Source organism: Lacerta agilis, chromosome 11 (genome assembly GCF_009819535.1).
Source record: "Lacerta agilis isolate rLacAgi1 chromosome 11, rLacAgi1.pri, whole genome shotgun sequence".
NCBI lineage: Eukaryota > Metazoa > Chordata > Lepidosauria > Squamata > Lacertidae > Lacerta > Lacerta agilis.
Window position 1 is genome coordinate 2570816 of NC_046322.1, and position 15739 is coordinate 2586554.

Consider the following 15739-nt stretch of genomic DNA (forward strand, 5'->3'; position numbering starts at 1 on the left):
ATAGTTAAAGCTATGGTTTTCCCAGTAGTAATGTACGGAAGTGAGAGCTGGACCATAAAGAAGGCTAATCGCCGAAGAATTGATGCTTTTGAATTCTGGTGCTGGAGGAGACTCTTGTCCCATGGACTGCAAAAAGATCAAACTTATCCATCCTTAAAGAAATCAGCCCTGAGTACTCACTAGAAGGACAGATCCTGAAGTTGAGGCTCCAGTACTTTGGCCACCTCATGAGAAGAGAAGACTCCCTGGAAAAGACCCTGATGTTGGGAAAGATGGAGGGCACAAGGAGAAAGGGACGACAGAGGACGAGATGGTTGGACAGTGTTCTCGAAGCTACTAACATGAGTTTGGCCAAACTGCGAGAGGCAGTGAAGGATAGGCGTGCCTGGCGTGCTCTGGTCCATGGGGTCACAAAGAGTCGGACACGACTGAACAACTGAACAACAACATCTTGCTCCTTGATCTCAACGCCGAACAAGTTACTTATGCTCAGGAACACTCTTGCTTTTAATGGCGATTCCCGATTTCCAGGGCAGGACCTTGGAAGCAGAAGAGGGCGGGACACAGGGCTGCCTTCAGACCACGGAGTCCCGTCCCGTCCCCCGTCCCCCCAGCCTTGGAGCCAAGCACGGGTTCTGGCGGCGCTTGACAGACAGCGGCTCCCACATTGGAAATCGGTGCCGGGTTTTGTTATCGGGGTCAGGCGGGATGAATAGGAAGCTCCAGCAATTGAGGCGATTCGATAAATGCTTTAACCTCTGACCCCACCCTCCCAGTCCCCCATCGAGCCGCGGAGCCATTTTCAAAAGGCTCCCCGACCGCAGCCCACGCCGTCCGGAGGCTGCCATCAATTAGAGCCCTTTGCCAGAATCTGGATTAATGAACATGCCGCTCGATAGGAAATAAAACCCCAGGCAGAGGTTAATGTTGCGCTAATTAACTGGGAGGGGGAGGCTGGGAACGGGGGGGGGGGGTTGAGAGAGGAAAAAACGGACACAAGGCAGGAATTGTTTAAAGAAAGAAGCTTTTGGAGAAAGATGCTTGGGGGGGTGTGCAGTCTTGACTTGGCATCCCAGATAGAATCACGGGATCCTAGAGTCGGGAGGGACCCCCAAGGATCATCCAGCCCAACCCCCTGCAATGCAGGAAGCGCAAGATGGATATATCTCCCGGTCACCAAATGAGTCCAGGCCAGAATGGAGATTTGACCCTGTGGCTGTCCGGACATCATTCTGCCTCTCTATGCACTCTTTTTGGGGCTTTTTGGGGAGACAATCCGGAAACTCCGGTCGGTTCAAAATGTAGTTGCCAGAGTCTCCGCTGCGGGTGTTGGATTATTATGATTATTTATCAAATTTACAACCCGCCCATCCGAAGATCACAGGGCAGCTCACAACATTGATCAGGTCATATTGCATTGATCTGATTTATACTGGCGACTCAACGCCACTGAAGGTCCCATTCATAAATGCAAGCGGACCTTTATATGATACAGTGGTACCTTGGTTCTCGAACTTAATCCGTTCTGGGAGTCTGTTCGACTCCCGAAACTATTCGAAAACCAAGGCGCGGTTTCCGATTGGCTGCAGGAACTTCCTGCAGTTAAGCAGAACCCGCGTCAGACATTCGGCTTCCGAAAAACGTTCGCAACCCAGAACACTCACTTCCAGGGTTGCGGCGCTCGGGAGTTCAAGTACCAAGGTGTTTGAGAACCAAAGTACAACTGTACTGTCTCTTGTTTTGTGCTTTTACCACCTTTTTACTCTATTAAGTTTTTTTTTTAATTGTTGTCGTTGATCTTTATTTCTTTATGTGTGTTTGTTATTCCTATTGTAATGTGGCAGGATAAAAAATGCACCTAAATTAATAATAGAATCATAGAACTGTAGAGTTGGAAGGGACTCCCAAGGGTCCTCTAGTCCAACCCCCTGCGATGCAGGAATCTCAGATGGCCCTGACAGATGGCCATCCGAGCTCTGCTTAGAAACCTCCAAGGAAGGAGAACCCACCACCTCCCGAGGGAATCCACAGAATGAAGCGGTTGCTATTCCGATTCACATTGGGGCGCAAGGGGAACGGCACAATGTCAAAATACAAATTTGCGGAAACCCGACTGAAAACCCCCTGCAAGGTTTTTACGTGAGACGGCCGTCTCAGGTCCCATCTTGCAAAGCCTCCTCGCTCGGCTGTTGCTGTCCCCCCCCCCCAGTGATTGCAGAGTAGCCATCTGGCGATTTGGGAGGAGTGGGGCTCATGGGGTGCCCAGGCTGGAGCTGGGAACGGCGAGAAGAGGAAGGAGACGGACCAAGCTTCCTCTCCCCGCATCCCTGCTCTGAAAGCAAAGAGCAGTGGGGAGGCACTCGGTTCCTGCTGGTTGGGATGGGCTGAAAGTTCCCCTTTCGGCTGGGGAGGAAGCGTGATAACAGAATCACAGAATGGCCCGAGTTGGGACCCTCAAGGGCCATGTAGTCCAACCCAGGAATCTCAGCTAAAGCATCCATGACAGCCAGCCATCCAACCTCTCCTTTAAAAACCGCAACGATAGCAATGTTATTATGTTGATGCAATGGCGGTGGATGTGAATTCCAGCTCCTCCCTTCTCCAGAACCCCGGAGAACGTCCGACTCACCTCTCTTTTGCATGAAGCCAAACAAATCGTCCAAGAACTCCTTGCGTTTGGGGTCGGTGTCCAGTTCGTACAGCTGCATATGTGGGGGAAAGGAAGGCAAGAGATTAGGGCAGGGCAGGAAAGGGTTTGGGCCCCCTTCCCTAGAGACCAGGACCCCCCCCCCCGCAAGAGTTAACAACATCATCAACAACAACAACAATTATTATTATTATTATTTATTACTTATACCGCACCCATCTGTCTGGGTTTCCCCAGCCACGCTGGGCAGCTTGCAACAAAAAATTAAAAATACATTAAAACACCAGTCATTTAAAAACTCCCCTAAACAGGGCTGCCTTCAGATGTCTTCTAAATGTCAGATAGTTGTTTATTTCCTTGACATCTGATGGGAGGACGTTCCGCAGGGCGGGCGCCACCACCGAGAAGGCCCTCTGCCTGTTTCCCTGTAACCTCGCTTCTCGCAGGGAGGGAACCGCCAAAAGGCCCTCGGAGCTGGACCTCAGTGTCCGGGTTGAACGTTGGAACAAGAACAAGGACAATAACAGCAGGTCTTCAGGGAGTAGATGGGGGGGGGGAGATTAGCACTACCCTGAACCCCATTAGGTCTCCCCCAAAATGTACTGTCGACTCCAGGGCTTCATTTCTTTATTTCCCACCGTTAGCAGTGCATGGTTTTGCTCTCTCTCCTCGTTGAACCCCCAACAACCCTGAGGTGAGGTAGGTTAGGTTCGAGACGCAGTGACTGGCCCCCAAAGTCACACGCAGTGAGCTTCACGCCCGAGTGGGGATTCGAACCCTGGTTTCCCGGGTCCTACTCTGGCACTCTAACCGCTATGCCACAGCAGCTCTCTTAAGATGAAGCTCTGGCCCCCTCTGCCCATCGTGCAAAGTCAAATTGTTGGTTTATTGCCTCCGTTCCCCACCACATCCTCCAAGGAGCCCGAGGCAACCTGCAAGGTTCTGCCCTACAATCACCACAACAACCCCCCTGCAAGGTAGGCCAGGCTGAAAGGCGGGGACTGGCCCTCAAGGTTACCCAGCAAGCTTCACAGCCGAGTGGGGATTTGAACCCTGGTCTCCCAGGTCCGACACTCTAACCACTGCACAACGCTGGCTCACTTTGCGGATGAACCAGGAGAAGATGCTGTAAGTCCTACTCTTCCCATTGCAGGTCCTCTCCTTCCTCCGAGAGTGGGGGGGGGGGAATCTGCTCCCCACAAAAGCTGATGGGGGTGGACAGCTTGTGCTTCTGCCACCCTAAGTGAGATGTGCCCAAATGGAGGCAGTGAGAGATTTCACTTTCTTGGGTTCCATGATCACTGCAGATGGTGACAGCAGTCACGAAATTAGAAGACGCCTGCTTCTTGGGAGAAAAGCAATGACAAACCTAGACAGCATCTTAAAAAGCAAAGACATCACCTTGCCAACAAAGGTCCGTATAGTTAAAGCTATGGTTTTCCCAGTAGTAATGTACGGAAGTGAGAGCTGGACCATAAAGAAGGCTGATCGCCGTAGAATTGATGCTTTTGAATTATGGTGCTGGAGGAGACTCTTGAGAGTCCCATGGACTGCAAGAAGATCAAACCTATCCATTCTCAAAGAAATCAGCCCTGAGTACTCACTAGAAGGACAGATCCTGAAGTTGAGGCTCCAGTACTTTGGCCACCTCATGAGAAGAGAAGAATCCCTAGAAAAGACCCTGACGTTGGGAAAGATGGAGGGCACAAGGAGAAGGGGGCGACAGAGGATGAGATGTTTGGACAGTGTTCTCGAAGCTACTAACATGCGTTTGGCCAAACTGCGAGAGGCAGTGAAGGATAGGCGTGCCTGGCGTGCTCTGGTCCATGGGGTCACAAAGAGTCGGACACGACTGAACGACTGAACAACAACAACAACAACAAATTCCTCCCACCAAACCCCAGAAGGTGGCGAGAGCCAAAAGGGTCCCTCTCCTTCCTTGCAACCAGATAGGAGGCAGAGAGCCAAGAGCTGTCCGCAGCCCCCCCAAGGGAGCCATCGCCACCCCTCCTGGTCCTCCGCAGCGGCAACCTTTGACCTTTGCGCGGGTGGAAGAAATAAATATTTGATGGTGCGCGAGCGATCGCTGTTGAGCTTTCCTTGACACCTGTAGGGACTGCCTCCATCTCCCTGGCCACCTCCTCCCTTACATCAGGGCAATTAGCAGGATGGGGGCAGCCCCCTACTGACCTATGACCTCTATTATCCGGGCTCCAGCAGAGTGAAATTGATGGGGAGGGGAGGGGGTCGCTGCACCGAGGACCTGTGCCTTCTTTCCGCAATGAAGTCCGGGGACGTTCTGATTTCAGACTAGAGACTCGGTAGCTTTTTAAAAAAAGGTTGCCCTTTTTGCAAATATTCCAGAAACAATAATTCTTTTGGTGGTGCATGCAAACACAGGCATCCAAATTGACTTTAAAAGGCTTTAAAAAGAAGTGTTTTCTGCATGCATGGTTTAGTGGTTTCGTAGCCACAAACTGAAGCGGCTGCGATGCGATGTGGCCGTGATCACACACCCTCTGCAACTGCACCAGGTGAGCCCAGATGTTTAGCAGCTGCAGAAGCCCACATTTTGTTTTTAAACCAAACCCAAGTTTCTAGTCCTTAAGACTGCAAATCGATTAAGGCTTTGGGGGCACAGAATTTGAGTGGGCGCAGAACAGGGGCTCTTCCCCCCCCCCTTTTCAAATGAGAAACTGGGTTCTGGTTATATGATTCTCTATACCTCAGATACCTTCTCTCTAAACAGATCTGCCTTGTGATTATTGGGTAGGCAAAGTGCACAAATGCCCAGCTCAGCAGCAAACATCCATTTGCCCAACATTCCCACATGGATTTGCACCCTGCCCTTATGTGGAGGGTGGGGCCACACTGCTGGGAGCTTGTCTTGGGGAAGCATCTCTCTGGGTGCCCCCCCCCCCAAAAGCACCAATTGCCTTCTCCCTTGGGATCCACCTCACACCTCTGGCTAGTTGCCACAGCACCTCTTTGTGCACCTGTGCACCTCACCTGCTTCTCCAAGGCCACTTTGCACAGTCCCAGTCATAATGCCCAACCCTTTCCCCATCAATTCTGCTCCACATGTCCTCTGAGTAAACAAACAAACAAACAAACCCCCGTGTTGCAAAAATGTGAGTCAACAATATCGAAAGCAACAGGATAACCAGAAACGAATACAATATGAAAAACTTTATGGAATGATTCCAAACACCAAAACTAACAAACTGAAGTCTCTGAGCGTCCTTAAATGAATCACAATGCCAGACTTGACCCGGTGGAGAACAAGCTGTATAATCAGCAAATGTCCAATTCTGATGTCCAACTAGGCTATTGTTTCGTTGAATTCTTCATCAGCGAATTAGTTCAACTCTTCATTAACCAGTTACAGGTAGGTAGCCGTGTTGGTCTGCCATAGTCAAAACAAAATAAAATAAAAAATTCCTTCCAGTAGCACCTTAGAGACCAACTAAGTTTGTTCTTGGTATGAGCTTTCGTGTGCGTTCAGTGTATCTGAAGAAGTGTGCATGCACACGAAAGCTCATACCAAGAACAAACTTAGTTGGTCTCTAAGGTGCTAATGGAAGGAATTTTTTATTTTATTTTGTCTTCATTAACCAGTCTTTCTTTAGAATACATATAATAAACATAAAAATGCTCTGGAACAGTGCTCATGCAATTATGTAGTCACTGCTATGTAGTTACATGTCCTCTGGCCAGAAATTATAGTGTGACCTACGTATACATTTAGCACATGGGCCTGACCCAGGAGGTGATTCTGATGTTCCTAAACAGCAAAGTGAGACCTTCAGACTCTTCCCCAAAGCGAAGGGGAAATCCCTTTGCTCAGCCAGGAGTGTCCTGCTGGGCGACGGGCACTCATCGCAAATCCCGGCTGGCACGGCGCCTCTCCTGGGCTAGACCTTTGAAACTGCCACATTCCCGAGCTCCAAGGAAAACGGCCAAGAGGGGCAGCCGCTCCGGTATCTGAGCGCAGGCACTAGATTGGGATCTGCGGCAAGCTGGCTGTCACACGGTGGCTTGGCACGCCTCGTGGCGAACGGGCACCATGCCAGCTGGAGAAGGGCCAGCCGCACAGATTGCTGCTTCATGATTAACCCTTGGACTGCCCGGCTGTCTGGAGGCTTAGAGCTTTGCACCGCAAACCGCAGACCGCCCCCCCAAGAACCAACAGCAGCTCCCATGGCTGTCCATAATGCTACATATGGGATCAGCTCCCCTCTCTGATTCCGTGGCCGCCTCTGGCTTGAGCCTGCTGCTCTGGGTTTCGAGACCCCCCTGGGCTAGAGGGCATACAGGAGCCAGCCACCTTCTTCTGCCAGTGGTAGGCAGCCGCAAACTCTCCTGCCCTTCCATTCTTGGCTTCCTTCCAAGGCCAGCCCCCTCTGTCCTCCCCGTCAATCCATGGCCACTGTCCAGATAAGCACTGAGTTGGCAGCTGCCCCAGCCGGCAGGCTCAGAGCCCACTTGGCAGCAGCTCCTTTGCAATCCTTCCGCTGGCATGGCAGGTGCCTCGATGCAATTTGTAGCATAGCCAGAGAAAATAGGACTGGCGTTTTGCAGCATTTGGCCAGGCATCTAGAAGTGGGCAGGGAGGGTCTTGGCCCGTCCTGTGCGACGGCTGCATTCACAGGCAGCAGGGACGAAAGAAAGGGGTTTGCGATTCCTGAATTGCAGGGGGCTGGACTAGAGGACCTTTGGAGGTCCCTTCCAACACTAGGATTCTAGAGTCAGTTCCAGGAGGAAAAGGGAAAGAAGAGGTGAGCTTCTGGGTTGCAAATCTAGGGAAGATTTGCAAGGCCCGCTGGCACACCAAACCACTGAGTTCTTATAAATACAGAACGGGTATAACGTGAAACCTATCGTAATGCAAGTTTTGCTGATCAAAGTTATTACCTGTCTTTAGGCACCAGGCAAAAATATCCCACCTTTGGCCATTAAAAAATCCACGGCCTATTAAAGCTCGTTGGGAGGCCACTGTTGATATTATGATTATTTTACAATTATGCTCTCTGCTATTATGCTTTTTTATTATTGGTGCTGTGTGATGTGTTTTTTTTAATGTTGGGATCTTTGGATAAAGTGCAGCATTCGAGTCTAAGAAATAAGAATAAGTCATATGCTAACAGCAACACCAGGTGTGGTTGCAGACGGGGAACCGGTTCAGACCTCTGAGCACAAGGGTGATGCGTTGGCAAGGCCTTACTCCCGTCAGCAATCGGGAGTGAAAGGCACAAATACAGGATGGGTGACACCTGGCTTGAGAGCAGTACATGTGAAAAGGATCTAGGAGTCTTGGTAGACCACAAACTTGACATGAGTCAACAGTGTGATGCAGCAGCTAAAAAAGCCAATGCAATTCTGGGATGCATCAAAAGGAGTATAGCGTCTAGATCAAGGGAAGTAATAGTACCACTGTATTCCGCTCTGGTCAGACCTCACCTGGAATACTGTGTCCAGTTCTGGGCACCACAGTTCAAGAAGGATACTGACAAGCTGGAACGAGTCCAGAGGAGGGCAACCAAAATGGTCAAAGGCCTGGAAACGATGCCTTATGTGGAACGGCTTAGGGAGCTGGGTATGTTTAGCCTGGTGAAGAGAAGGTTAAGGGGTGACGTGATAGCCATGTTCAAATATATAAAAGGATGTCATATAGAGGAGGGAGAAAGGTTGTTTTCTGCTGCTCCAGAGAAGCGGACACGGGGCAATGGATTCAAACTACAAGAAAGAAGATTCCACCTAAACATTAGGAAGAACTTCCTGACAGTGAGAGCTGTCCGACAGTGGAATTTGCTGCCAAGGAGTGTGGTGGAGTCTCCTTCTTTGGAGGTCTTGAAGCGGAGGCTTGACAGCCATCTGTCAGGAATGCTTTGATGGTGTTTCCTGCTTGGCAGGGGGTTGGACTGGATGGCCCTTGGGGTCTCTTCCAACTCTATGATTCTATGATTCTAACTGCAACGTCTGGATCGAGCGCATTGCAGGAGGAACCAGCTATGGCAGCCAGGGTTCTCCGGTCGCAGCTATTGTACCTGTTGCATTTCGTAAAAGACATTTCGAGCCACGGAGGCTGCCTGATATGCCGGGAGGCCGGCTAGCTCCTTCCCTCTTCGGCCTGGAAGGGATCCAACCGCGAGGGAAAGCCGCTTTGTCAATTCCAGGCGATTACATAATCCGGGGTCAACCGTGCAGCACGAGCCCATCAGACACTCGGACGATGACACACACACACACACCCCAAAAAACTGGCTTTGCAGACTCTGCACCCAGGAGAAGGCGAGGGAGGGGAGGGGGCACTGAACTGCCCAGATAAAACAGAAGTTGCAACTTCCCTCGTTGAGTTGACGATTCCCGGCACCCTGCCCAATATTAGATATGCTGACAGGCCGTTTTGAGGCCCCTGCCGCCGCCACCAAACCGCACACACTCGCGGCCACAGAAACCCCTGCAGAGTTTCCTCCGAGGCTGATTAGAGAGAATTTTTACTTGTTGAATCATCCGCCCGATCAAAGGCATCAATCAACACACGGAACCAAAACGGCCGACCTTCGAAGGAAGGGCAAGATGGTGTTATTTCATAAACGGGAGCTGCAAGTGTTTGCAAAAGGAGGAGACCGTCTGAAGCGCTTTCTCCTCCGTCCCATTTGGCAGCAAGAAACCCCACCAGTGCATTCCTAAATTCTCCAATACGAAACAAACAAACAAACAAAAATTCCTTCCAGTAGCACCTTAAAGGTAAAGGTAAAGGGACCCCTGACCATTAGGTCCAGTCGTGTCCGACTCTGGGGTTGCGGCGCTAATCTTGCTTTGTTGGCCAAGGGAGCTGGCGTCCAGTTTCCGGGTCATGTGACCAGCATGACAAAGCCGCTTCTGGCAAACCAGAGCAGCGCACGGAAACGCCGTTTACCTTCCCGCCGGAAGGCTATTTATCTACTTGCACTTTGACGTGCTTTCAAACTGCTAGGTGGGCAGGAGCAGGGACCAAGCAACGGGAGCTCACCCTGTTGCGGGGATTTGAACTGCCGACCTTCTGATCAGCAAGCCCTAGTCTCTGTGGTTTAACCCACACCGCCACCCATTAGCACTTTAGAGACCAACTAAGTTTGTTCTTGGTATGAGCTTTCGTGTGCATACACACTTCTTCAGATACACTGAACGCACACGAAAGCTCATACCAATAACAAACTTAGTTGGTCTCTAAGGTGCTACTGGAAGGATTTTTTTTATTTTGTTTCGACTATGGCAGACCAACACGGCTACCTACCTGTAACTTCTCCTCTACGGAGTGTCAAAATCTGCTCTGGTCCAGCCAAATGGGCTCCCGGCCAATTTATCAAAATGGGCTTTTGTTTATTCATCTGACCGTTCAGCTGGTGGAAGCTTCTGGTCCGGTTTCATACAATCACAGAGTTGGTGAGTTGGAAGGGCACCCAGGGGTCATCTAGCCCATCCCCCTGCTGCATCACAGTTGACTCATGTTAAGCTTGTGGTCTACTAAGACCCCACAAAGGGACCTAGGTAAATGCCTGGAGGACAAAGTCTCAGGGGCACATCTGTGGTGCCTTCATATCAAGATCCTGGGAGAGATCTTGCAGCTTGAAGGAGCCGCATGCTCTATGCAGCATTGCAATGAACAAAGAATAACAGGCTGCCCGGATCAGGCCAAGGGCCTACACTGTGCAGCATCCTGTTCTCACATGGGGCAACCAGATGGGGGAAAGTGGCACCAGGATGCATATTTCTAAATTCACAGGTGTCCCACTGGGGTCTGGATGTGGCAGCCCTGCCTGGCTCTGTGAAAGGCAGGATCCGAGCCGGGGCACCTGTGAGGGCTGTTCACCTGGACCTCCAAGGCAGAGCGAGGCAGAGGCAACTGGATCATTCTGGATTCCAGAAAGAGGGAGGGCGTGCGAGCAAGCAAGCGAGCGAGCGAAGGGGAGAGAGTGGAATCCTGCTCCTCAGCACAAACTTCATTAAACGACCCTGGATACAGATTAACTTCCCCGTTCGGCGTTATTCGGTTATTGCTGCTTTGCATGCAGTTTCACCAGCTGGAAAGGGGGCAGTGGAAATGCCCCAGGAAGCAGGGCAAAGATGTGAAGTCGCAGGGCCCCAAAAGAAGGCGCAGGTTTGCAAGAGATTTGCCTGCACTGATTCAGAAGTGCAAGGTGCACATTGAGGAAGAATTGCTGCAACTGAAATTGGAACGTGGCACGTCTCAACGGCGGGAGGACGGTGACCATCCACATTGGGGGGGGGGCCTGCCACCCATGCCTTAAAATGAGCAAGAAAACTGAGGAATTATTTCAAAGCAGATTGAAAGAAAAACCCCTTGAGAGGTCTCCTAGAAACCAACATCAATTCCTTGAGAACTCCCATTTAAATGGTTGCCACCCAGCCTGAGACCTGCTGGAGAAAGGCGGGCGGTTAATTTAATAATAAATATTATATCCCCCGATATTGCCGATAGCGGCCGCCGAGTCTGAAAGGGTGTGGCTTTGTGGGTTCGTGACAGAGGAGGGGTCTGAACCGGGAGCTTCCCGATTCTTAGCTCAGATGTTATATGCCAAAGTAGGTCACTGAAAGAGAGAGTTAAAGAAAGTGGGGCGCAGGGAGGATTTTTGCTTCTGTTTGTTGGGAAGTGTGATAGGAAAGGCACAGCATTCTCCACAACCCTGAGGATGAGCAACTCGCCTCTTGAAAGCAAGAGAGCCAAGATTCTTCTTGGAGTGTTTTTTTTGGGGGGGGAGGAGGGGAACACAGTAGGTTCTGTCCTGGCAACCAGATAGATTTTCATCAGATTCTTAGGGAGATCACGGCTACGATGCATGTTTGAAACTGCCAGAATTCCCCACCGACCGCTGCTTTGGGGCCAAATGCATTCAATTCATTCGGAGGTTCCACTTGCTGGAGCCATCTCTGCAGCTGTCATTTTACCTACTTGTGTATCGCTTATCTTTCAGGGCCAACAGGGTGACTGTTGTCTAAGCAATGAGCAGACTTTGCCAAACTGGTGCCCTCCACAAGTTTTGGACTACAGCTCCCGCCAGCGCAGCCTCGGGGTGGCTGCATGTTCCCCACCCCCTGAAAGACCTACATTGGCTCTCAGTACGTTTCCGAGCACAATTCAAAGTGTTGGTGCTGACTTTTAAAGCTCTAAACGGCCCAGTATACCTAAAGGAGCGTCTCCATCCCCACCGTTCTGCCCGGACACTGAGATCCAGCGCCAAGGGGCTTCTGGCAGTTCCCTCACTGCGAGAAGCAAAGCTACAGGGAACCAGGCAGAGGGCCTTCTCGGTAGTGGCACCGGCCCTGTGGAACGCCCTCCCATCAGATGTCAAAGAGAACAACAACTACCAGACTTTTAGAAGACATCTGAAGGTAGCCGTGTTTAGGGAAGTTTTTAATATGTGACATTTTAACATATTTAAATCTTTGTTGAGGCTCAACATCAAAAAACTAAGATCATGGCCACTGGTCCCATCACCTCCTGGCAAATAGAAGGGGAAGAAATGGAGGCAGTGAGAGATTTCGCTTTCTTGGGCTCCATGATCACTGCAGATGGTGACAGTGGTCATGAAATTAAAAGACGCCTGCTTCTTGGGAGGAAAGCAATGACAAACCTAGACAGCATCTTAAAAAGCAGAGACATAACCTTGCCGACAAAGGTCCGTATAGTTAAAGCTATGGTTTTCCCAGTAGTGATGTATGGAAGTGAGAGCTGGACCATCAAGAAGACTGATCGCCGAAGAATGCATGCTTTTGAATTATGGTGCTAGAGGAGGCTCTTGAGAGTCCCATGGATTGCAAGAAGATCAAACCTATCTATTCTCAAAGAACTCAGCCCTGAGTGCTCACTAGAAGGACAGATCCTGAAGTTGAGGCTCCAGTACTTTGGCCACTTCATGAGAAGAGAAGACTCCCTGGAAAAGACCCTGATGTTGGGAAAGATGGAGGGCACAAGGAGAAGGGGACGACAGAGGATGAGATGGTTGGACAGTGTTCTCGAAGCTACCAACATGAATCTGACCAAACTGTGGGAGGCAGTGGAAGACAGGAGTGTCTAGTGTGTTCTGGTCCATGGGGTCACAAAGAGTCGGACACGACTGCATGACTGAACAACAAAAAATCTTTGCTGGAAGCCACCCAGAGTGGCTGGGAAAACCCAGCCAGATGGGCGGGGTACGAATAACAAATAATAATAACAATTATTTTTATTATCATCATCATCATCATCCCCGATGGTGCTGCATGGCCATCATGGTAACAACAGCAACAGCCACTACCAAATAAGAAGGGAGCCACTCCCTCCAGCCAAACGGTGAAGGGTACAAGGTCATCCTAGCTGCTGCCAGTGCAGGGAGGAGAGCGAAGGAGACTTCAGGGAAAGGGAAATGGCTCCTTATCCCCTCGGCAAGGTCCCTGAAGCCTGAATTGGCTCCGTCCCCTGGGAAGGTTCACTCGGCGCCCTGGAGGTCAGAGGGCAGGACTCGTCCCTTGTAGCCAGTCTTGCATCTTCAAGGCAGCACAAGCCGGACGCGGGGGGGGGGGGCAGAGCGGGGGCCTTGACCCAAGAGAGGACCTATTGATGACACGATAAGCGTGGCCTGCCTCGGGCGTCAAGGGAGAGGGGCGGATAAGAGACAAAGCGCCTCAAAGCAATCCGGCAGAGAGGTCGGAGGGAGCACCGAGGCAGCCGCCTGAAAAGACCCGGCGGTATATTCGGACTGGTGGCCCAGGGGGTCAGCTTCAGAGGCTGGCCGAGCAGAAGGCGTCCTGGGAAGAAGCGGCCTCAAACCCCTAACATCCACGAGTCTAACCGGGACAGCAGCGGCCGACCTCACAGGGCTGTTGTGAGGACAAGCAAGATGAAGCGCTGAAATGCAAACAAAGGGTTTGTACAGGCATTCCCCAAAAAGAAGTGGGGAGAAATGAGCAAGGGGGCAGGACAGCTCCCCCATGACGGAAGGCTGCAAAACATGGGACTTTTCCGTTTAGAGAAAAGAGAAAATAAGAGATGGTCTGACAGAAGATGGTAAAACTCACCGTGCCGTGGAGAAAGTGAATAGAGAAAAAGTTGTCCTTCCTCTCTCACGACACCAGAATTCGTGCACATCCCATGAAGCTGTTGGAAGGTTCAGGAAAGATAACAGAAAGTCCCTCTTCACACAGCGCAGAGTTAAACTGTGGAACTCCCTGCCACAGGAGGCCGTGATGGCCACCCACTTAGATGGTTCAGGCCTACCTAATCTAGCACACTGTTCTCATAACGGCCAACCAGATGTCTGTGAGAAAATAACACGCAGGACCCGAACTCGAGAGCCTTCTCCCCTCCTGCAATTCTAGCAACTGGCATTTAGAAGCATTGCTGCCTTTGACCATGGAAGCAGAGCACAGCCATCATAGGTAATAGCCATCGATAGCCCTCTTCTTCCCGAATTTGTCTAATCCCCTGTTAAAGTCATTTAGAGTGATGGCCATCACTGCCTCTTGTGGGAGTGAGTTCCATAGTCTGCGCTGCACAAGAGCATTTCATGCACTCATTTCCATGGAGCTTGTTCAGGAATGCCAGATCAGATCCACTTAGCTCCAGCTGCTGCCTCCACCTGCCGCTCCATCATGCCTCATGGTAGGTGTGCATCGCACAAGAGTCCAGAAGCAATCCGGAGGCTGTGGCGTCTCCAGGAAAGCAGCCAGACGAGGCACATGACCCGGATCTGCAAGACTTGTGTGTGAAGCATGCTGCTTCATGTTGTTGTTGTTGTTGTTGTTCAGTCGTTCAGTCGTGTCCGACTCTTCGTGACCCCATGGACCAGAGCACGCCAGGCACGCCTATCCTTCACTGCCTCTCGCAGTTTGGCCAAACTCATGTTAGTAGCTTCGAGAACACTGTCCAACCATCTCATCCTCTGTGGTCCCCTTCTCCTTGTGCCCTCCATCATTCCCAACATCAGGGTCTTTTCCAGGGAGTCTTCTCTTCTCATGAGGAGGCCAAAGTACTGGAGCCTCAACTTCAGGATCTGTCCTCCCAGTGAGCACTCAGGGCTGATTACTTTGAGAATGGATAGGTTTGATCTTCTTGCAGTCCATGGGACTCTCAAGAGTCTCCTCCAGCACCATAATTCAAAAGCATCAATTCTTCGGCGATCAGCCTTCTTTATGGTCCAGCTCTCACTTCCGTACATTACTACTGGGAAAACCATAGCTTTAACTATACGGACCTTTGTCGGCAGGGTGGGCAACTGGAAGTGCCCATGGAAGTGCCCATGGTGGGCAACTGCCAGTTGCCCATGGAAGTGGGCAACTGGCAACCTCCAGGAGAGACACCTAAACACCTTCTACGTAAACTGTGTCAGGGAAGTTTTGGGTATTGCATGGCAGGACAGAGTCTCAAAGAAAGACGTTCTCTCCCAACCCCACACTCCCAGTATGTCCACACTGCTGTGCCAGCGATGTCTATGCTGGCTTGGTCATGCCCACAGAACGGAAGACGGTAGGATCCCCAGGGATGTGCCCTACAGGGAGCTGGTTTCTGGCACCAGGCCAGTTGGCAGACCAACTCTGTGTTGCCAATGTGGCATGAAGGCTGGCAACACCAACCCAGCCGCGGGGAATCTTTGCAGATGACCGAAACTGCCTGGAGACAGACGGTCGGGTTGTGTATTCACAACAGGGACCAGAGGAGGAATGACAGAAGAAACGCCCTGGTGCATCTGCGGCAGCGCAACCAGACGGCTTCATCTGCCCCAGCTGCAACAAAACATGTCTCTCCCCTATCAGGTGCTGTAACTCTCCAATGGTTTTGACTTCACCCCCCAAAAGTGCATTCCTCCATTGACTCCCGAGACAGACGGATGCCAACCATGATTGAACCTGGACCTTCAGCTTGCAAGGCAAATGCTGTCACTGAGCTACGGCCCTTCTCCACCATAGCCCCGAGCCCAAGGAACTAAATGCCTCCATAGCACTTCACGGGTCCAAAGGCACAGCCCAGACAAGGTAGGCAATGGGACAGAGGGCTCTTGAGTTAGTGGCAAGTGGGCAGAGCCTGGGACAGACAGCCTGGAGGCGAAAGTT

The 15739-nt window shown here is 51.1% G+C and overlaps 1 protein-coding gene across 1 annotated transcript in view; it reads right to left on the reverse strand.

Annotated features, from left to right (window-relative positions):
- Positions 1–15739, reverse strand: part of ARID3C (AT-rich interaction domain 3C) — a 93197-nt gene that overhangs the window by 21826 nt on the left and 55632 nt on the right. Inside the window, exon 2 of the mRNA XM_033164551.1 lies at positions 2630–2702. Within this exon, the coding sequence (XP_033020442.1) occupies positions 2630–2702 (73 nt within the window). The remainder of the gene's footprint in view (positions 1–2629; positions 2703–15739) is intronic.